The sequence below is a fragment of the Podarcis liolepis genome (genome assembly GCF_965112155.1).
Source record: "Podarcis liolepis genome assembly, chromosome: 2".
NCBI lineage: Eukaryota > Metazoa > Chordata > Lepidosauria > Squamata > Lacertidae > Podarcis > Podarcis liolepis.
Genome location: NC_139555.1, coordinates 104,410,041 through 104,433,630, shown reverse-complemented (window position 1 = coordinate 104,433,630; position 23,590 = coordinate 104,410,041). Strand labels below are relative to the sequence as shown.

Genomic DNA, 23,590 nt, shown 5'->3' with positions numbered 1-23,590 from the left:
AGCCCTCTTTTGATGTTCCTATTTTCAGAACACATATTAGTTCCTATCCCATTATATTTTGGGGGAAGCATATTATTGGCCCCAAAGTTTTGTAGGGCGGAAGTCTCTATTGTAGTAGCTGGAGCTCTTGTCTCAGCACTCTTCGCCCACCTCATAAAATAGATATTGTGGCATTTGTTTCTGCTTAGGAATCTGGCAGTAATAGCTAATCAGCCTTCAGTTAATCATAACAGGAACAACTCGCAGCTAAGGCAACAGAATCAATGGATTTTTTCATTGTTGCCACCAATATACATTTTTTTGTGCGCACTTTCTCGTAATATACACTTTTGTGCATGCATATATATTTTTTGTTGTTGCATTGCAAAATTATAAAAAGTACAGATTTCAAAGTATAGCTGCATTTTGGTTCAGGAAGAGGGCATTAGGTAGGTAAAATGATTTATCTCTCATCTGAGAGGGGAATCCTGTGACCAGAACTCCTAACCTCTTTTCTTCTTCTTTAACAAAAGAATGCAGATGCAGGAATTGCTGGGTTGGGTTGGGACTACGGTACAGGGCCCTCTCACTGTCAACAGCCAACATTTAAACTATATGCTGTATTTGGGAGTTTTCTTGCAGAAAGGCATATATGAAGAAAAAACATGTGTAGGGAAATGCCTGTTTTAGGAGAAAGGTGCCTGCAAACACGTACAAATTTGAACTGATGTGAAGATGTGGAAAACTGAACTTAAGCTTAGCAAAATGAGAGAGAAATATGTCCATCCCTAGTGTATCTAGTTTAGCTTTAATCTTAAATAAATCAGGAAAAGCTTGCTAAAGGAAAGACTGGGGCAGGACAGATTGAAGGTGTTGCAAAATTCTTCTCCAAACAACCAAGCCTACGTCAGAGGACACTGTAGTTAGACCGGTATATATTCTGTGTGGCAGAAAGAAAAACAACCCCCCCTAATGCACAAAGTAGATTGGGACATGTATTAGGTTCAGCCATTATGCAATCCATTAACAGGCATGGGGCATGTCCAACTCCCAAGAGACTGTGATCTACTCCCAGTATAAGAAAACTGGCAGTGATCTACCCATTGTCATTGGAGGGAGGAGGTTATGCATATGGGGGGGGGGGTTTTGGATTGCCCAGAGTTGTTGAGCTTTTTTGGGAGAGGATTACCCAGAGTTTTTTAGCTCCCCCCCCCGTACCTTTTTGTACACGATAAGGATCCCGTGATCTACCAGGATCGCAATCTACTGGTTGGACATCCCTGCATTAGTGCATGGGTAAGAAACCTCCTGCCCACAGGCCAAACATGACAATCAGAGGTTCCAATTTGGCCCATTAGGCCATTTCTCCCAACACCAGGCCCACCTGCCAATCAGCTGATAATGCTCCAATGGGCAGGTGACGTCAATTAATGGGCAAGGCGGGAATAATTTTTGTGTTGACTGTAAGCAGCAGTTCCTCACAGGGACTCATCTACTGATGAGCAGGGAGTTTGGTCCTGCTCAGCCTGATTTAATTCAGTGAATGAAATCAGTTCATGATCAAGCCAAGGGGTTTGAATTGAAACTCCTGCTAAAACGAAGCCTTCTCCCCTTCTGAATTTAGAACTCCAGAGTACCAATTCACCTGACATTTCTATTACAGTGGTACCTTGCGTTACATACACTTCACGTTACATACGCTTCAGGTTACAGACTCCGCTAACCCAGAAATAGTACCTCAGGTTAAGAACTTTGCTTCAGGATGAGAACAGAAATTGTGTGTCGGTGGCGCGGCAGCAGCAGGAGGCCCCATTAGCTAAAGTGGTGCTTCAGGTTAAGAACAGTTTCAGGTTAAGAACGGACCTCCGGAACGAATTAAGTACTTAACCAGAGGTACCACTGTACTCCTATTACATTACTCCTGTGTTAGCGGATTATCTATAATTTTCAGCAAACTATACAAAAAGAGTTATACAGATAACCCTTTGTTATGCTGTTGCTGACAAATGCCTATAGAAGGTGACAGAGAAGGAAAGTTGTTGAGTAAGATTTGCAAAAGTAAATATTACAAGCAAGCCAAATGCAATGGAATGCCTTTGGGTGACATGCCTCAATGAAGCTCTTTCAGCATAGGGCACTAGATGTCAACAGAGAGACAAACTGAAACTGCAGCACTAAAGGTTGCGCACAACACCATTAAGAAGAGAAGAAGAAACAGGGATTTATTTGTATTTGTTTCTGTGGCAGCAGAACGTACTTGGCCAATAAGCCTGGAGACTGGAGTTCCTTATTAAATCTAAGAAGAGGCGCCACCCAGACATCATCAAGGTAACAAAAGCTTTCTGTTCCGAGGGGGACATTCATATGTCACGATTTTGGTTTATTTGTTAACGCTTAAAAAGCAGTAAACACTGGGCAGCCAGTAGCTGGAGAGGCTGAACTCATGTGCTTAGCTCATATCTGGGGAATGTGGCGAAGCAGACACACCACACAACAGCGTCAATGCCCCATGTTTTCCACTTTTCTTTACACTGTTTCACTTTATAGCTCCAGTTACTCACCCTGTTCTCTGGAAGCCTAGCTCTCAGGAAAGAACATGCAAGAACAGGGAGGAAAAACCTTGGTATGCTCTGGTGCAAGGAGGCACTATCCTGAGCCTCCCGTTGGACTACAACCCATCATTTCTGACCATTGGCTATGCTAGCAAGGGTTGATGAGAGTTGATTTTCCAGGCTGTACCTACACTCTGGTGTTGTTGTTGTTTAGTCGTGTCCGACTCTTTGTGATCCCATGGACCAGAGCACGCCAGGCACTCCTGTCTTCCACTGCCTCCCGCAGTTTAGTCAAACTCATGCTGGTAGCTTCGAGAACACTATCCAACCATCTCGTCCTCTCTCGTCCCCTTCTTGTGCCCTCCATCTTTCCCAACATCAGGGTCTTTTTCAGGGAGTCTTCTCTTCTCACGAGGTGGCCAAATTATTGGAGCCTCAGCTTCACGATCTGTCCTTCCAGTGAGCACTCAGGCCTGATTTCCTTCAGAATGGATAGGTTTGATCTTCTTGCAGTCCATGGGACTCTCAAGAGTCTCCTCCAGCACCATAATTCAAAAGCATAAATTCTTTGGCAATCAGCCTTCTTTATGGTCCAGCTCTCACTTCCATACATAACTACTGGGAAAACCATAGCTTTAACTATACGGACCTTTCTCGGCAAGGTGATGTCTCTGCTTTTTATGATGCTATCTAGGTTTATCATTGCTTTTCTCCCAAGGAGCAGGCGTCTTTTAATTTGTGGCTGCTGTCACCATCTGCAGTGATCATGGAGCCCAAGAAAGTAAAATCTCTTACTGCCTCCATTTCTTCCCCTTCTATCTGCCAGGAGGTGATGGGACCTGTGGCCATGATCTTCGTTGTTGTTTTTTTGATGTTGAGCTTAAAACCATATTTTGCGCTCTCCTCTTTCACCCTACACTCTACCTGAAATGTTTGGGGACATGCTCTACACTTACTTAACAGCCACAAGAAACCTTATCCTGTGATCCTTGAAAAGGCCAATGGATCACCTATGGCTGTTGAAGACAACAAGAACACCAGGCTTTGCGTGGTACTTGCAAACCCCAATACCAGCTTATCCAGTTGACAAACTGGTCCTACTGTGCTCTCTGTGAACATCATTTTCTTTTGACTGATGCTTCCAACCCTAGGGCGGTCCCTGAGTATCACTTCTACTGTCTGTCTAATTCAGTATTCTGCATCTTAATAATGGCAAGCCTGTTCAGAACACAAGGAAGGATATAAATGAGTTCATTCATCTCCCTGTTCTTTTCTCCCGGCTTTTCATGGCTTTGGAGATGCTCTGAGCCTGTGCTTCTGTTTCCAGACTATTGTGGCCAATCAGCAGTAGTTACTGATATTTTACCTCCTTCATTAGGTAACTTAATTAGATTCTAAACACATTTCTTTGAATAATAGATGGATGGAAATGATGTTTGTTAGCTAGGGACCTGAGCTGCATTCAAAGGAGTAGAAGCTCCATGCTCCATTATAAAACCTCTGAGCCATTCATTTACCTACAGATACCCCTAATTTATTATGTATGCTAAAAACGCAGCAGGTGGTGGCTATTGGAAGCAAAGCTCCAGGGAACACTTGCTAATATTCTCAGGGTAGGGTGGGGACGGCTATAATGATAGAAAAGTGCTTCCTAAATTATCATTAAATTGAACAGCAAGCTGTGCCACAAGCGTAATTAAAGTAAGTACTAACAGGTATACTGGAATTGATGCTTGGAATTGGACATGTGCCCCTCCAAAATCAAAGGAGAGGTACATGAAATTCAGTGGCTGAAGTTGCTTTAAGCAAACAAACATCCATTTTATTGGCGTTTGTTTTAAAGTATAGCAAAACAACGTTAAGAAATGTAGCTGAAGCATGGAGAAGAAAAGCAGGTACTTAAATCACTTAACTGGCTGGAAAATTCTGAAAAACAACATAAGGAATAGAGGGGGGACTAGCTGAAGAATTTTAAGAAATATTAAGCCTAGTTGAAAATCCAGCTGATGACTGAGGATAAAAGAAGCCACTTTTGCCTGCATTAAAAAAAAACAAAAAAATACCGTTGCAACCACAGGAGTGACATACCGTAACCGGAATTAACCTCACTCTCTCACTGAAGGCAGAGTCAAAAGTAGTGGGAGGTTCCCTCCCCTTCAGGCTCAACAACAATTCCAGCTTGTTCCTGTTTGACCTTACCTTCCAAACCAGAGGAGGAGTCAAACCTTTAAGAAGCCACATGATTATGGGTAAGCTGCCTCCCATTCAATATACAATGGTAGGTCTATCCTCTGTCCCATCAATTTTCCCTGCAACTGGCCCTATAACTTCTTCCAATTTTTGGAATATTCCCACATTCAGATTCTCAACTTTCCTGAATACTTGAAGCTTTCCCTTACATCACTGGTTCCCAAACTCCACCCCTACCAATGGACCAGTTGAAATTTTTTGAGCGTCTTGGAGAACCACCTAAGGATTTTTCTGCCTGTTCTAGCAATGGTAATGCACTGTGCCACATGTATGATTTTTTAAAATTGTATTTTAAAATACCAGCCACATGAATCATAGAATTGTAGAGTTGGAAGGGACCCTGAGGATCATCTAACTGAACCCCTTTGGGAACCCTGCCTGACATCATGTGTGTGAGTATTATGGGGATCTAGATGCTGCTTGTAACTCTTCTCGGCTAGTTAGGATTTAAGATTTTATGTTTATTGTTTAATTTTTATTTTTATGTAATTGCTGAATGTCATATGCTCCAATGTAAACAAAGATATATATCAATGCAACTGTGTTAAACAGTTAAAGATGAATAAAAACGTTACAAACAACAACAAATAAAAAAAAGGTATTTAAGCCTTTATGCTGTTTTATTTTTGCTTATTACCTGTTTAAACTGGATGCAACTCCTCTTTTCTGATCCTAAATCAATCTTCCTTAATTGGGGTGGACTTTGCACAGGGGAACTGTCCACTCATGTGCTAGGCTGCCTCTTTCACATGCTGCATGCATAGGCAGTGAGCAGCTAAAGAAGGGAGGACTTGTTTTGTGTCTCAGAAAAGAGAGAATTGCTGCTGGCAGATGCTTCCGCCCTCATCTGTCTTCCCCTGGTACTCTCTATGGGATTTCCTGCTGAGCTTCCCAGGGGGCTATGGCTCAAAGGAAATAGTGGGGACAGAACTACTGACAAATCAGCAACTTCTCACATGCCAGCATGGTGTAGTGGTTAAGAATGGTGGACTCGTAATCTGGTGAAGCGGGTTCGCGTCTCCGCTCCTCCACCTGCAGCTGCTGGGTGACCTTGGGCCAGTTACACTTCTCTGAAGTCTCTCAGGCTCACTCACCTCACAGAGTGTTTGTTGTGGGGGAGGAAGGGAAAGGAGATTGTGAGCCACTTTGAGACTCCTTAGGAGGGGTGCCCAAACATTTTTCAAAGAGGGCTGGATTTGATGAAGTGAACATGCGTGAGGGCCGACCAAAGTTGTTGACTTTTTTTTAGGATTGAACTTGTTGAGCTTTTTTTAGGATTTTACCCCAGGAGATAGACTGCCACAGGGGCCAGATTAAACTGACAGGCGGACTGGATTGGGCCCCAAAACGGACTTTGGCTATGCCTGCCTTAAGGGGAGTGAAAGGCAGGATATCAAGTCCACACTCCTCCTCCTCCTCTTCTTCTTCTTCTTCTTCCTGATCTGGCACAATCTCCACACAACACCTAGAAAGCACTTTATACTGAGTCTGCTTCATGTCTGCCAATTTTCCATTGGCTATTGCGAGGTTATTAATGTTTCCCTCATAGAAATGAGTCAGTGTCTCCCGCTTCATGATTAAAGCATGGGAACCAAAAGGCAGAGTAGACGGGAAATATGGACCTGGAAATAATGTTAAATATACCTACCTAATGCACTCTTCCTGAACCAAAATTCAGCTATCCTTTGAAATTTGTACTTTTTGGAATTTTGCAATGCATAATCTCCAGCTGAAAACCTCCCAACGCATTAAAGGATATAAGCAATCATTTAGTGAGGCATACAGAACTGCAATTTTGAATGTTGATCAGATGGTGGGGAAGGACCTCAGCTCATTGGTAGAGCATTTGCCTTGCAAGCAGAAGGTCCCAGGTTCAATCCCTGGTATTTCCAAATAGGCCTGGGAATGCATCCTGTCTGAAACCCTAGAGAGCTACTACCAATTAGAATAGACAGTACTGGACTATATGGTCTGACTCAGTATGCATAGTATCATAAAACAGCAGAGTTGGAAGGGAACTAAAGAGCCATGTAGTCCAACATCTTGCAATGCAGGAATCACAGTTAATTCCTATCCATATATTCATACTGACATACATGCATGTGTGAAAGTCTGCTTCTGTAAGCAGAATTCCTTTGCTGTGTTGGGGTGTCTGTTTATAACCCTTCACATAGTTAGGCAAGTGAAATTCCAGTGGACTCAAGGGGATTTTAGCAGGCTAACTTTGTCCAAGATTACTGTCATTGCCGGTTGATGTGCTACAGATTAGAAATGGAAGAGGGAGTTCAAGGCTGCTCTTGCAAACTGATGAAGTGCAAGCAGAAAGGAGTAAATAGCAAAGTGATTACGGGCAATACAGGAGAAATAAAGTCTGAATGAGACCAGACCTTGCATAACATAAATCAACCAACAAAATAATAGAGCACATGTGTTAAGTTGTCGGTAAACATATCAAACGACACAGTGATTCTTCAAACAGCTCTTGTTTATTCACAGGCCAGAACAGAACTGAACTGAAGGGTTCAACCAGCCTGCTTATATAGAGCTCCAGTACAAGGCAACTGTAACAACTTTCTGTAACTATCCAATCACTGAACGTCACTTTCAATCCCTTATTTGCATATGTGGACCTGAGTAAAAACTATCTACAGTATCCCCCTGCTGGCCCAGGGTGAGAACTTCAGTACATAACAACATGGGTGGAAATGGAGGCTAGTCATAGACAGATCATGGAGGAGGAGCACTCAGAAGATGGTACAACATGTTTGCCAGCCACCCCTTATGGTTGGGAGAGCAAGACAGGATACTTGACTTTTGCATGTGCATCTCCATTCTTGTTCCCCATTCTCACATTTGCCTGGGCTACGGTGGTTGGTTCATTTAGCGTTTGACTGTACAACAACTCTTTCTATCTGGGTCCCCCCTTTAGTGGATTCCTTCCAATTAGACTGTTGTCTCTGCTCTTTCCTCAGCTGATACAACAGGAACATTTATATACTGTGTGTGTGTGTGTGTGTGTGTGTGTGTGAGAGAGAGAGAGAGAGAGAGAGAGAGAGAGAGAGAGAGAGTCCTCTTAATAGACTCCACATAGCCCTGAGGGAAGTATGCCTCCGTCTTTGACCTTGTGTAGAACTGACTGCATAGCATCGTAGTGCTTTGTCACTCAGCTGAGATAATAAGCCTGTTCTCAAAGGTTCAAGGTCAACATTCTAACCACATGCTAAGGGAATTGAATCAAGGCCTCCAGCAGATTGTCTCCAGCACTTCACCTCTTCCACTCCCACGATTCTGGACTTTCAGACAAGGTCTTGAGGGGAACAGTGCCCTCAAGGCTGCAGTCGGATAATCAGCTTTCTAACCCATTTGAGACACAACAGGCCCTATAAAGCCCTTGCAGCCAAGCCAGCTTACCAGCTTGACCAATTTGTCTTGAGTATAAAGGTTTTCACCCAGCCTCTTCAGCCTGCTCTTGCTGTCTTGGAGCTTAACCTGTATGACTACATTGCTCCTGGCCCTTTGCTCTTTGTCTGCCTGATCTGCAGCTCATCTATGACCACCTCTGTTGCTTCTGGCGCTTGGCTCCTTGCCTGCCAGATCAGTTACCTGATCTTGATTTTGACAATGCTTATTGCTCTTCAGATCACCACCTGCTTGCACTCAAATAGCAGAGGCAGCCTGTCCTGGAGCTAAAACCAAGGCCTGACTGGAGATTTCAGAATTACATTTCCAGGAATCCATACACAGGGACACAGGGATTCATTACCTCATAATGCCTTTTTGCTACTGTTATAAAATCAGTATTTTAAAAAATGTAACCCCCCCCCCAAATAGAATACATAGGTGAGGGTGCTTGGTTGCATATGTGACTTGAGTATGAAATCAAGTGACAGTTATTCTGGGAAACAAAGGTGTAATTTTTGTGCATGTGGCATAACAGTACACCCATTTCTGTTGCTGAAGCTAAGGAAGTTGAGTCCCATAAATTGTCAGGATGGGAGATTTGCCTGGGGTTAAGCTGCTTTGACTGCTGCTGGGCAACAAACTGAAACTATCATGGGGACAAACAAAAGAGGACACCTTCACCCTTGTTTCCCTTCATTATATACACAGCCCAACAACAACAAGAACCCACCAACAGCATTTGAATTGATATGGCTAATTTAGACCATCCAATTGTCCCTTTTTTCCAGGGACATCCCTGATTTAGAGAAGCTGTCCTGGTTTCTGATTTGATCCCAGAATGTCCCGCTTTTCATTGGGATGTTCCTATTTGCATTGGAGAAATGCTGGAGGGTATGGAGTTATCCAACCCGAGCCGTCTGAAGGCAATCCTATATAGGGAAGATTTTTTTTATGTTAATGTTTTATTCTGTTTTTATATATGTTGGAAGCTGCCCAGAGTGCTGGGGCAATCCAATAAGATGTGTGGGATATAAATAGTAAAATTATCATTATGGAATGGGACATGCCTATTTCATCGGAGAAAAGTTGGAGGGTATAGCTAACTTGACATAAGAACCCCTCTGCCTCACACAGGCAAACAAAACTCATTGCAGCCAACTGAAGTCAACCAGCCATGCTCTGGGGTCCCTAACCTCTCTCACCACCAAGGAAAACTAATAAATGAATAGAAATAGAACCTACACTGACTCAAAAACCTGACACTACTACACTATGTAAAAGAATGAAAGTTTTCTATCTCCCTTTCTCTCTCCCCACCTCTCTTCTTCCCCGACCTTATATTGTCTATTATCTACATTAGTGACTCACATCCAATATAACTGATCTGTTGAATGGACTTTACGATCTGAAAATAGAGACGCTGTATGTACTTTTATAACCCAAGAAAATATGTAATAAAAACATTTTTTTAAAAGTTATTCTCCTCCCCTCCCCTCTTCCCACATCTCTCTTTCTCTCTGTGTGCGTGTCTATCGATAAAAGAAATCACATCCAAAAATTACTAAAGTGGAGAGAAAACTTTGATCAAAATCTCATCTCATGCCTGCTTTACTTCTGGGGAGTCTGAAAGGTGTTCGCAAGCGTCCTTCCTTGCATTTTGCAAATCATCTCACCAATGGTCTGCACTCTAGAGCCTTCCGGGGGGCTTGTGCTTCAATTAATACCTGGGTGAATATATCATAAGATAGTTCCTCAAGTGGAACTTTTTCAAACCAGGAAGCATGGGCAGCCAAGGAGGCCACAAGGATTTTTATTAATATTTTTTAACTGCAAAGAAAAAAATTACCCACGACCATTACAGAAGGATAAGCTAAGCTCAAACTTCTGCACTCAGTACAATTCTGAAGACATTCTAAAGTGCTCTGAGAATGTGGCAGGAAAAAAAATAGTATTTTATTCCCCAGGGGGGAAACTTATGAGAAACTGGAGGACAGATTTCAGCACATCACTAGCACCCTTGCAGTAATGCTTGTTAACAAGGGGACCAAAGGAGAGGAATAAAATGTGGGCTTGGCTTTGTGTTTAAATGACCTTCAAGGACACAACAGAAAAAGTGATGTTTATGCTCTAGCCTTTTGCTTTAGTGTACCTCATTGTTCTCCATGTATGGACATATACACAGAAAGAGCACACTGCACAGTTCTTCAGAGCCTTGCTCATATTTACTGGCAACATGTCTATTTCCCTGTATAAATAACCAGATTTATATACAAAATACAAATAGAAATAATCAACAAACATGCAAAACTGGACCAAGACGGGGCTGGTGCCAGACATTAGAGTTGGCCAAGTGTCTGGCTGCTGTGTAAGAGACTTGGATGGAGAAAGCAATTTGCTCTCTTTAGAATGAAAACCTCTGCTTTTTTCCTGAGGCTGCAGACTGAAATGCTTCCAGCAAGCTCAGGTTGAAAACTCCAGGGTACTTCCCTGAAGGCTTCTGAGCAAGCAGTATTATTATTATTATTATTATTATTATTATTATTATTATTATTATTATTTTGCAAGGAGTATTTTTGTTGAATTTCCACAAGATATCAAATATTACAGATAAGCGCCTGATGATGCTGTTACACGGAACAAGCAGTATTAAGATGTTTAGGATTAAAATGTCAGCAGCAAACTAGTTAGAAACAGGAGCATTGCTGTGGACTTAGGGTACAGGACCTATATTGACCTATGGTTCCCCGAAAAAGTTTCACCATTATCACTCTCTCACCCACCCCCGCAAATTAAGATGGACGGTAGTTTGGTCACCAGCATTGTGGCTGACAGCCAGATGCCCGGTAAGGAAAATGTATTTATTCTTTGATTAAAAAGAGGGAAGGGGCAGCAGGATTAGGGCCCAGAGCAAAAGACCCAGAGTGGGGACTGTTAAGAGTTGTCCAGCAGAATCCCTGATCAAGACTTTGTGTGGGAATGAATTCTCTCCACAAGAATGTGCTTCAAATCTTTACTGCAGAACAACTTTAAATAATAGTTACAATAAGATAAATGTTACAAGTAATACATTGCAAGCAAGCAAGTCCTTTGTTCAGTAAACTCTCCTCTCTCTGGTCCCAGAGGGAGAACCTAAGCTTGTTCATCATTGTAGAACTTCTCTGCTGCTGCTTTTAGCCATCCCCAACCAAGCATCTCCCATCAGCCCCAGCCAGCATGGCCAGTGCTCGGGGATGATAGGAGTTGGAGTCCAAAAGTATATGCAAGGCAGCATGTCAGCTGCCTTAGCAACACCCCTGGTCACAAACTTAATATATGAATATATGAATTCAAAGACGATGTCAAGAGAACAGAGCTTGTACCCTGACCTCCCTCACCTTTCTAAATTGTTTTCTTTGGCTCTGATGCTTTGTTTTGTGTGTGTGTTCATCAGACTTCTCAGAGAGTGTTTTATCATCATCAGGGGATTAGTAAGGTGACAGCACAGGCTTCAGACAGTTGTAGCAATGCTTACAAAACACTCCTCCCAAAATGTGCAACCTCTCGCTCTCTTTTATTTAAACCTCCTTACCTTCAAACTGAGGACAAACATGTATACTATGTGCAAGCTCTGTGCTTATCTGCCAGGCATTTAGGGGGCACAGGGTCTTAGGGGGACTTAGGGGATCTCATTATGGGAGAGCTGGGAAATCTTTGCCTCAGACCCACGGATAATCAACCTCATCCCCAACACTACTGCAACATGGCTGGATAAACACAAGTGCTTTCAAATCCTTATGTCAGCTGATTCTCTCGCTTGAGAAACAGGGCAGAGGAACTCACTGAAGCTTAAAGTGGTTTGGTTGGGTCTGGCCTGGCTGTTCCTTTTCTCCCTGCAACCATTTGGGTAGAATCCCATATGCCCTTCCTATAGCCAGCCATGGACATATATAAGAGCAGTCCCCCACATCCCCTGGAGAGCTTCTGCCAGTCAGTGCACACAACATTGAGCTAGATGGGCCAATGGTCTTTGTGTAAGGTAGGGACAGGGGAAGACCAGTGGCCAAGTGGAGTGATGGGACACCTCCCTCTTGCTGAAAGTTGGTTAGAAGGTGGTGTTCCAGAGACCAGTAGAACACTGTGCTGCTCTGCGACCACTGTCTCCCTTACCTGGGTTGCTGCTCCGCTGGTGGCAGAAGCGGTGGGGTGGGTGGCCAGAGGTGTTTCTGCTGCCTAAGGTGGCTTCTTCACTGCTGGCTTCACCCCACAACATGAGTGGGCTGGCTCTGTATCACACATTGACACCTTCAGCCATGAAGTTCTGTGTTTGATATGAGCTTACCTGCACAGCAGAAAAACATGGCTACAGTGAGGTGAGGGGACATGTCAAGAACCTGCCTTTTCTTCAGTTTCTTAAATTGTCTCCCCACATCTTCCATTTTCAATGGAATAGTAAAACATTAAGAATGGTACAAAGGCAAAGTAATTCCCTCTGCTTTACAAATTGCATCCTCCAAGGTACTTACTATATTTTCTAAAAGTTTATTTTTATCTTGTGTTTATGCTTCCTTTAATCAACGATGTACAGTAGCCAAATATATGGCTGATTATATCCAATCAAAATGTAAATATTTCATGTGGCTTTCTGGCCTCTTGGCCCCATGACTCACATTTCTATTGGCTCTCCAAGCTCCCTTGCTTGTTGACCTCTTCACCAACAGTATAAAAATAAACCATATGAGCTTGGTCCCATATAAATAGTTTCCTTCAGTGATTCATGACATACCCAGACTGCAGTTTCACTGTCTGGTGGTATTATATTGATCCCTCTCTCTCAATTGCTACAGTGTTTGTAAACATTCCATGACATAACAACAACTAAGCCAATGGGTTTTGAGGATGTGTATGCTGCCAGTAGAAGTCAATTTTAAGCCTCCAAAGTACACCAACAGAAAATGTACTGCACACAGACCTCTGAAAGTAACACTGCTAGTGAACATAATGCCAAGAGATAGTGGTGCTATTGCAGATATTAATAGTGTGCAGTTTGAAGTGACTGGATGCATGAAAACCAAGTCTGTTTGGAATGAAGCATTGTCCAGACCCATTAGATATTATTCAAAACTTTACTTGCAGAACTTTCTTCATAACAGAGTGAAAACATCAAATGAGTCATCTAAACAGCTCCACAAGACATTTGCCAGTCCAAGGCATAGGCTCAGCACCTTACAAAATATGAAATAACCCAAACAGATCTATAAGCAAAGGTCTCTCTCCTATAGCATCCATTTTGCCTGGAGCTGTTTTCTTGGAGAGCTTCATTTACGTCCTTATTCCATGGAGCCTGGGAGCAAAAGAACCAAAAGCAACTCCCTTCAAAATGATGATTAGCAATTCAATACTCATGTGTTAGCCAGCAGGAAACAATAGTTAATTATCAACTCATCAAAGAGTTCAGAGAGCACTTCTTGGCTTTAATACAGTCCCTTGGAAAACCCCCATGTTAAAGCTTACATGAATACACATAGCCATTCCCTTTTCATTTTCAATAAAACCAAGAAAACGTTTAGTCAGCCCCTCTTGCAGCAGAAACATACAATCTCAACAAATATTATTAATGAGGGAACTTATTGTTCTCAATCAATATGCATAAAAGAGTTAAGTATTTATTTTAGGGAAATGACTGGGAAATGAGAGTGGAGAAGCAGTTGAAAACTTCATTAAGCAAGGAATAAAAAACATACTGTATCTGACAAGCTCAGCCCAAGCCATAATAGTGAGTAGAACCTGCAATTCAAATAAATATTGATTTCTTCCTCTTTCTATTGTTGAAACCAGAGTAACAGCACATAAACATTTACACTGGCAACACAGAGTGACGTCACCAAACCCACAGCCTGTACGTCACCTGGTGATTTAACGTCTTATAGGAAGGCCGGTGCCAAGTGCTTGCTTGCTTGCTAGACTTTTGTATTCATATTTAGAAATATTAGATGTTGATTTCTAATGCTGTGCACAGGAATAAGATCTTGCACTAAAAAAAAAGACTTAAGGACACAAGCCACAGATTGTGCAAATGCACATTCACTCCCATTTACCCATGAGATGTAAATACTTAAATACCTGCCTCTCTGCTTGCCTGTATAGAAAACATTAACTCCTAGGGAAAGAAATCTACATATGTTACATACTGCATTTTAAAGTTATCTAATTAGGGGGGAAACATCACTATAATAATACACAATATGCTACTAGGTTTCCTAAGCAATGTCAAGTATGAGTATAAAAAGGAGAGAAAAAATATAGTTGGCACTATGTGTCTTCACAAGTCCTGTTATTGTGACATTACCAAGTCCTACCTATTGAATCTCAGGTTTTAGGGTACTTATGATGCGGTAGCCAGAGTTGTCTCCAGGCAACCAAACTGAGATTCTGCTAACTGGGATACAATTGTATCACTCAACTGTATCACAAATGAATGAAATAGGTGTATGAATAACTGACCTTGTAAAACATAAGTGGTCTAATATGCTTCATAATTCTATTTACAAGGCTATGAAATGTTGCTTTAATGCAGGGATAGGGAAAGCTGTGTTACTCCAGGGGTTGTTGGCTTCCAACTCTTTTCGGCCTCAGCTAGCATGTCAAGGATGATGGGTTTTCTGTGGGGGAAAATAGGAGGGAGGACCTACATAGGCTGTCCACAGCATTTTGGAGGAAAAGTGGGGTGAAGGTTAAAATAATAATTCTAATTTCTCCAAGTATTATTCCATGTGCAGTAATGAGTTTTTCGTTACTAAACAGTGATAGAAACGTCCATCTTCTCTTCTTAGGACAATACAAACTGACTTTAGCATTTATCTACACACACCAATATGACATTACAAGACAATTTTTAAAAATGTCCACAATTATAACTTTAGTTTTAATTAGAAAGTTAATTTCCACTTTCAAGGATATGGAAGAAAACCTCGTTAAATTGTTTTCATTTAAAATTTAAAAATAGAATTATTATCTGTCTGTTGCTTTATAGAAATGTCTGATAAATCATGACTCATTGTGTCCATCCAGTGCATTTGAACTCTGAAAAGAGGTGGCTGACACTGGTTTCAAATAAGTGCATACTTGCCGATCCTGGATATATTCAAAAAAAGTCAAACCAAATTGTATACAGTAATTGGTGTTTTTGTTTTTTTATGTCCCCTAAATAGTTACACTTCTCCAAGACAGTCAGGAACCACACCTTCTCATGTTATGATTACAGTGACCTCCGTAGGGATGCCCACCAATGTCTAGGGATTTATAGCCTTGCAGACATTACTCCCTCCCCCTGCCCCCAAAATATGACTGACGTTCTGCTTTTTCTATCATTGTTCTGGTTGTCCCAGATACTTAGCAGTGCCAATGAGGGCATTAGTAATAAGTCCTGTGCTGAATTAATTTCACTGAACACAGATTCCCAAAAGGAGGCTACCTTAGGACAACAACTGAGGTGGAAATACATTCCTTTGCCCTGCCCCAGAAAACACTGGAAGTTTCACGCAACTGTAGTAACAGGTAATTAAAGCAACAACAACAGACTTACTTACAGTTGTTGAACTGTTGTCTTGGTAATTTTGAAGAGGGCATGCTCATGAAAGTAGAGACAAGCTTGGAAAACAAGCCTTATGAGGAACGGTTGAAGGAGCTGAGTATGTTTAGTCTGGAAAAGAGGAAAGGTCAGCAACCTTTTTCAGTCGTGGGCCGGTCCACCGTCCCTCAGCCCATGTGGTGGGCCGGACTATATTTTGAAAAAATAAATAAATGAACAAATTCCTATGCCCCACAAATAACCCAGAGATGCATTTTAAATGAAAGGACACATTCTACTCATGTAAAAACACGCTGATTCCCAGATTGTCTGTGGGCCAGATTGAGAAGGCGATTGGGCCACATCTGGTCCCTGGGCCTTAGGTTGCCTACCCCTGAATTGTAGAAGATGAAGCAAGCTTGTTTTCTCCTGCTCTGGAGGGTAGGACTCGAACCAATGGCTTCAAGTTACAAGAAAAGAGATTCCAATAAACATCAGTAAAAACTTCCTGATAGTAAGAGCTGTTCAGCAGAGGAAGCATCTCCCTCAGGAGGCGGTGGACTCTCTTTCCTTGGAGGTCGGCCACTCGTCATGGAAGCCTTAGCAGGGATTCCTGCATTGAAGGGGGTTGGACTAGATGGCCCTTGGGGTCCCTTTCAACTCTATGATTCTAACTATGCAGTTGGATCAGGCCAAAGGCCCATCTATATGAGCTGCCAACCAGGTATCTGGCCCAAATATCTGGAAGGCTGTCTCTTTCCCCACAGACCCCCTTGGGTGCTGAGATTGGCAGAGGGGATTCCCCTTGGTAGTTCCTCTGCCCTCAGAGGCAGAGGGGATAGTGGCCTGCAAGAGGGCCTTCCCCATGGAGGGCCCCCTAAGCTGTGGGATACAGAGGTGGCCTGATGCCTTCATTACACAGAATGCTGAAGATGCTCCTCTTTGCCCTGGCTTTTGATGCTTGAGATGCCTATTTTCGGGATGCACTATGCTTCTGTTTTAAACACTGTGTTTTTAGCAGTGCAATAATCTGTGTTGAAGGACATGAGCCTAACAGCCTTCTTCACACCGGTGGCATAGGAAGGGGGGTACGGTGGGTGCGGGATGCCCTGGGTGTCAGCACTGAGGGTGTGTGTGACAAAATGGCAAAAATATGTTTTGTTTTTTTAAAAAATTGGGCTCACATTAAAAAATAATAACAATTTATTATTATTATATTATTTAAAACAAGTTTAATAACTTCATCTGACAATTAATTAACCTCAACAAGTCAGCATAATACGTATCGAAACTTTTTCGTTCAGTCAGCAAACGCAACGAAATGTGGCTGCTATGAGTCAAGCTCGGCTCTCTGGCTTAGCCATCTTGTCAACTGAAAACAAAGTAGTGAAAAGAATTGATTTTGACTATGTTATTTCAAAATTTGCAGAGAACAACGTGAGGTGGTGGAGGGGAAGGTTTTAAGCACTTATGCTCCCAATGTTAAGTAAATAAACCAGAAAATAACACTTGAATACTTATATTCTATTTTTCCTTCTTTTAATAATTTCAATGTTGTGTGTGGGGGATGACAAGAAATTTTCCCCACTGGGTAGCACCTGACCTTGCTATGCCACTGCTCCACACCTGCGTGGGCGCCAGCAGCCGGCATTCAGAGGCATGTTTTCCTCACGAAACCCAGATGGGAGGGAAACTTTCAGCGTTATTATATTTCTCTCAGTCAAAAAAAGAAAAAAAAGTCAATGTGAGGGAATGGCGAATTCGCGCCCATTTCGCCCCCTCCCCTCCAAGCACTCATGCCAAACATGGAGAGGGGAGAGCGCGAGGACGAACCTTAGTCCCCGCCCCCTTCCATGCACGCGGCCCATTCGTTTTTCTCCCACCCCGCCCACCTCGGGCGGAGGTGTGGGGGGACAGCTTTCTATCTATCCACCTAATCTATCCCTCGAGCGCCTCTTGTCCGTTATTGTGACGCATGAAGCGTGTTCCCGCCCACTCCCCGCCCCCCTTGCTTCTCTCTCTCTCTCTGTGGCGCTCTCCGCCGCTTCCTGCTGGGCATGCGCAGCTCGCCTCGCGCTTCCGTTCCGGCCCCTCCTTCCCCCGACTACCCCGCCGCTCCGTTCCTTTCTCTTTCTCGCGTGTCAGAGAGCGGCGGCGGCGGCGCGAGCGCGGCGGTTCCCTCAGGGCTGACGGAGGGCTCGAGGAGGAGGAGGAGGCAGGACGTGGAGGCGGAGAAAGCGGCGGCGGCCACCCCCCACCTCCGGCTCCAGGCCCGCGTAGAAAGCTGAGGGGGAGAGATAGATAGAGGTGGGCGGCGGCGGCGACCACGACCAACCGCCACAGTAGTTGTAGCGGCGGCGACGGCGAGCAGGGACTCCCGCTCTCTCTCCGTCTTGTCTCTCTCTCTCGGGCCCGTCCGTTGAGTCTCCCGCGCGCCTCGGCGGCAAGATGAGCATCGAGATCCCGCCGGGTCTGACGGAGCTGCTGCAGGGCTACACGGTGGAGGTGCTGCGGCACCGGCCGCCGGACCTGCTGGCCTTCGCCGCCGAATACTTCGGCCGCCTGAGGGAAACCCGCGACCAGCAGCAGAGGGAGCTTCAGGCTGGCGTGGGGGCCAGGGGCAAAGGGGTCAACTTCGGCGCCGAGCCCATGCAGACAGAGTCCAACGGCGAGGAAGAGCCCAGGGACGAAGACTCCGACTCCGACTTCGAGCGTGAGTGAGGGGCGGGTCGGGGTCAGGGGGCGGCCTGGTGGTGGGGGTGGGGTGGCCCTCCACCTCGTCCTCTGCCTGGCCTGCAAGTGGGGGTGGGTTGGGGGTTGTGTTTTAAAGGCTCTAAAGATTATTATTATTATTACTGCCCCCAGACCCCAGGAACTGTAGGAAACAATAGGGGCAGCCCTGTTCAGGGAAGTTTTTAATGTGTGATATCTTAGTGTATTGTTGGTCTTTGTGGAAGCCGCCCAGAGTGGCTGGGGAAACCCAGCCAGATGGGCGGGGTACAAATAATAAATGTATTATTATTATTATTATTATTATTATTATTATTATTATTATTATAGTTGTCCTTCCACGCGCCTGCGGCTTCTGCAAAAGGATCGCTTAACGCGGGACTGGTTGCGCTTTTCAGCTCGCATTACAGCCCTTGTTAGTCTGATCAGCGAAAGATGGGCTTAATCCTCTCTCTCCCTCGCTGCTTTACACGGCTTGTTTCTGCGCCAAGGGGGTGGGTGGGGGATCCTCACCGCAGGTTTCTTGAGTTCCACGACGGGAGAAAGGCGAGACATAAAAACGTGCCCGACAGATAAACATGCCAGAAAGGATCTGCAGATAACAGCGTGCACAAGGGTGTGCGTGGCTCTCTCGTACATGGAGTAGGTGTGACCTTGCGTGTGTAGTGAAAGAAGGTGCAGTGTATAAGATAGAGAGCCTTTCTGTCTATTCTTTTCCGCCTGCCAAAGTGGGTTATTAATTATTATGGGTTTGTTGACAGTGCGGTTGCAATAGCAGCTTAATCTTGTCCCCAGCCATTGCATTGTCTGCCCTAGTACCAGGGTAATTGCACACAACTGGAACTGAAGTTAATTGTTCAGAAGACATGCCAGTTGCTTTAGAATGTCTGCAGTTGAATCTTAGCCCCCTGGCAAAGAGATAAGGCATGCGAAAGCAAAGCTTGTAGAGTTCTGATGATACTATGCCATGCCTTCTATTTAAGTTTGTGGTATATAAATATTTTTATAAAAGCATTTTGCATGGGTGGGAGTAATTTGCTTCACTTGAGTCAGTCTTAAATGAATGAGAGCCTTCTTGTGAGCAGGGGGAGGGAGGGATTTAGGTGGCTGGAAAGGAAGAAAGCTTTCAAGGAAATCTCAGGAGGGTGGAGGGAGTGGCTTGAAGGAGTCTCCTCTCCATTCTGGAATGTGTGGTGGAGTGGAGAGGATTTACAGCACCCATTTTTGTGTGTGTGGTAGTATGATCCTAGCCTTTCAGCTATGTTTCTGGAAGGACGAGAAGAGCATGAAGTGAATCCATCATTCTTGGAGCAGAGCTGTTTGTGCTAGTAGTAGATTCTTTCGTGATGTTATGAGAAGGCAGAACCCCCTGGAGATGACCTCAACTTATGGAGTGAGGTAACAGGCTTTCTCTTTGTGTAGATGTAACGTTTTGGAGATTCCCACAATAGCATTTAGACTGGACACACTCTGGATATGTTGGAGATATAGTTGCCATGCTTGAGAGGAGGGGAAAAGTAAGGAAGGTTTCTTCCCTCCCTAGTCTCTCTCTTTTTTTTTTTTTTTTGAAACATTCTCACTCCCAGCAAAAGTGTATCACAATTCAGGAAGTTACAGTACCTTCTATAAGGTACTGTAACTTCCTGAATTGTGATACACTTTTGCTGGGAGTGAGAGTTTGGACTGTGGAAGCTTGTGTTTGTTAAGATTATGTACGAGTCTGGGTCAGGACTGTCATGCTATCATGAGAGCTCCCTCATCCCTTTACAATGATGTCTAGCCGGATCAAAAGCAGTCGGTGATTACAGATTTTAAAATCAGGTGGTTTTTTTAAAAAAATAGAAAATTCCAAGAGGATATTTGGGTTCATTTGTTGCAGCAAATACAGCAAAGAGCCTTGTGCCACCTTAAAAGGTAACAAAATATTATGGCTTTCTAGGACTAAATTTGTTAAGACTGTGTGATTACTCTTAAATACTAAGTGTCTCCTAAATAATAACTACTTGAATATTAAACCTGGATCTAAGCAGTTAATCCTTAAACTCAACCATTAATTCTACCAGTTGCATGGTTGAAGGTGGCTTTCCTATGTAAGTGAATACCCAATTTGATCATTTCTCATATACTTTACCTACCACATACACACACTTGATTTCCTGCAATAATTATGAATGCTGGTATGAGTGCAGCCTTGGAGTGCTTTATTCCCATGACAGATACTTTACCTTCTTTGTATGTGAGTTGCTCTGTTCTTAATTTCAGAATACTGTATGATAAAAGGCAGAAAAGGGAAATCCTGCAGGGAATTGGCATTCTGAAGTTTAGGATAGGGATCATGAAATGGTGAGTTTAAATATAGATTCAGTTTCTGGATTAAGAAGCAAGGGAGTGTTGTGAGCAAAGAAGGGTTGTATTGCATTGTGGGGATGAACGAGGGAATATGCATGAGGTAGCTGTAAGAGAAAATATGGTTGAATGGAGTGCTGGGGTTGTGGGAAAATTGTTTTCTGTTGAGTTTTAGATCAATTGATTAGGTGTTACAGAAACCAGTAGTAAAGCCTAACCAGTTTTCATGGTGAAGACTTGACATGATGTAGGATTTATTTCTTAGTGTGACATATGCTGTTGAAATTTTAAAAATGCAAGTTAGTTTAAGTTAAGTATCTCTTAAATTAATTCCTTTAACTTCCTGAGCTAAATATCTCTTCAAATAAATTTCATTCCCTTTCCCCCAGAAGATGCAGTGCAAGTGTGGAGGTAAGGAGTTCTCAAGTGATCCATTTGCCTTGCCAGGTTGCACTTTCACCTCTAGCATTGTGTTAGAAACTGGGATAGGAAAGAGAGGAGCCATGTCCAGGTGCCTCCCCCCCCCTGCCATGGTACCAGACCAGGTGATTCACCTGGCAGCATTTTTTTTTAAGATGCATCTTTTGCTGCTGGGCAAAACAGGTGTTTTGCAGGGCAGCACACAGTGCCCGACCAACTGACTGCAACCAAGCAGGTGGAGATGCTAAGCACAAAAAGTTGGCGCCCAGATATCTCCATCCAGTCATAAAAGGCTCGTTGCCAGTTGCAAAATGTGACTGGCGCCCAGCTAATTTTGAACATTGCATAAGATTATTTAAATTTTATATATAATTTACCTGTCTTTCATCATAGTTAGATGTTTCTAGTCAGCCCAAGCTCTTTTGTCCTTGTATCTAATACTCCTTAACACTAAATTGTGAATTTTGAGTTGATACTCAGTAACTTAGTTCCTAACTTTCCTTCTATGAATGGACCAGACTTAACATTAACGGGAAAGGGATTTCTAGCTTCCCCCTTCCCTTTGCTGTCCCTTGAAAATCTGTTCCAGGGGATTGGTGGACCTTTGGAAATGATGTACAATGTGGTGCAAGGGCATGTAGAGTTTTTGACTAAAACTCCCCCCCCTTACTTTAATAGCAGAGTAATTTAGGTTCCAAGCTAATGTGTTTTGTCTCCCAAGTTCTTATTTCAGCCAACTGAGAGTTTAATGGCTACAGTTTTGGACCAGAAAGATTCCATTTCAAATCCTGGCTGAGCCACAAAGCTTATTTGGTGACCTTGTCAGTCACAATCTCAAGAGCTGTGTGGATAAAATGGATAATCCATATGTGTAGTGGTCAGAGCTCCTTCAGGGAAGGGTGAAATGCAACTGTAATAAAATAAACAGTTAGATTTGTTTATGTAGTAAGTATAGATTTATTATAAATAATTTTCTGCTAATCTGTTTTCCTTCTTTGTATTGGGGTCACTGTGGTGGTCTTTGGTTTATATAGCAGTTAATGTTGTAACTGCAATCAGTTTTCTCCATATTCAGAGCAGTTGTGACCAAACTGTGAGCTAATATATTTGAGACTATGTGGGACCAACTTTGAAGACACCTTGGAAATCACAAATGGTTTACAATATTGCCATGAAGGTTTTACCTGAGGCTGGTTACTCAGAATATATTACTGAGTATTATTCATTCAGTCTCCTGGTTTGTTTCAGAACCCAGTTTGCTCCCTTTTAGAACTCTTAATAGTTTGTACTTTGGTTTTCTCCGAGAGACTTACTGTAGCCTGTTCTATTGAGATGAGGGCGTGTTCTTTGTTTCACTACTGTCTTGGTGATTTAGTGGGACAGGGTGGGGCTTGTTTTGGTGATGGTACCTAGGCTGTGGGAGCTGTATTTGGCTCCTTTGGTTTTTTCATTTTCTCGTGAATACTGTATTTTCCAATGATGGGGTTTGATTGATTCCCCACACCACCTTTTCTAAGGCTAGTTTCTGTGTTGTTCTTCAGTATATAATATAGTGATTACTGTTTTTTCATCAGTGGTTTAATTAGTGGGGGCATTTGAGCTGAAAGGAGATATAGTCATGTTAACACAACATATTTTATCCTCCAATTGAAGATAAGTCTGGCTCAGCCCAAAATGAATTGTCACTACAATTTTATTTTGTGTGTGAAACATCTTATTTTACCACTTTTTTTAGTTCATAAGTTTATTTTATTGTGTGAAATGTGTGAAATCAGAAAGATACAAAAAATACAAGCCAAGCAATTTGTTCTAGCCAGCAGATAAAGACCTTCGTACTAGACCATGCGAGCGATCAGGCCATGCTACGTTAGCCAATCATATGGGACAGCACGAGCTGTTCACGCGCTGTTCATGCTCCAAGGATGCTTCTAGCTATGAAATCACCCTGTAACAATAAGAACTTTGCTCATGCTCTCATGTACAAGCAATCATTTCCCCACAATTGTACTAACCAGAGGCTGTGGAAAGTCTATAAAATCAGAAATAGTTTAAAATACAGAGTGAGCAACTACAATACACAACAAAATCCTGAAGTACGAGAGAATAGGTAACAAAGATACCACGATATCCGGACAGACGAAATAATCAATTTTGACCTAGTCCCCTATACAGGTATTTCTTAATCTTTTAAATCTTTTTTTGCGGCCATATGACTTCGTTATCCACCTTAAAGTCATTACATATGTGGAAATGTGGAATAGGTTAGTCTTATAACTAAATATGCAGTGTGAAATAAGTTTTCAGGGAGTTTTCTGGTGCACCTGAACCCAAGCAGCCTTGCTTTCCCTTCCTTCACTGAGAACTC

At 43.0% G+C, this 23,590-nt stretch overlaps 1 protein-coding gene and 1 long non-coding RNA gene across 7 annotated transcripts in view; one reads left to right on the top strand and one right to left on the bottom strand.

Annotated features, from left to right (window-relative positions):
• Window positions 1-9,126: 9,126 nt before the first annotated feature.
• On the bottom strand, window positions 9,127-17,555 carry LOC310702051. 6 transcript variants are annotated; one of them, XR_014523164.1, is made up of 6 exons: window positions 17,333-17,555; window positions 15,749-15,861; window positions 14,283-14,821; window positions 12,830-12,868; window positions 12,330-12,501; window positions 9,127-9,907 (listed from the first exon to the last, which is right to left on the bottom strand). It is a non-coding gene; the product is annotated as an uncharacterized lncRNA (long non-coding RNA). The 6 variants fall into 6 exon arrangements; XR_014523165.1 differs by lacking the exon at window positions 12,830-12,868 and having other exon boundaries at window positions 14,664-14,821; XR_014523166.1 differs by lacking the exons at window positions 9,127-9,907; window positions 12,330-12,501; window positions 12,830-12,868 and adding exons at window positions 13,267-13,532; window positions 13,904-13,946 and having other exon boundaries at window positions 14,664-14,821.
• A 197-nt stretch (window positions 17,556-17,752) lies between these two features.
• PRKAR2A (protein kinase cAMP-dependent type II regulatory subunit alpha) overlaps window positions 17,753-23,590 on the top strand; it is a 91,120-nt gene continuing 85,282 nt past the window's right edge. The window contains exon 1 of the mRNA XM_083493014.1: window positions 17,753-18,442. Coding sequence (XP_083349140.1) covers window positions 18,178-18,442 — 265 coding nt within the window. The 5' untranslated portion in view covers window positions 17,753-18,177. The remainder of the gene's footprint in view (window positions 18,443-23,590) is intronic.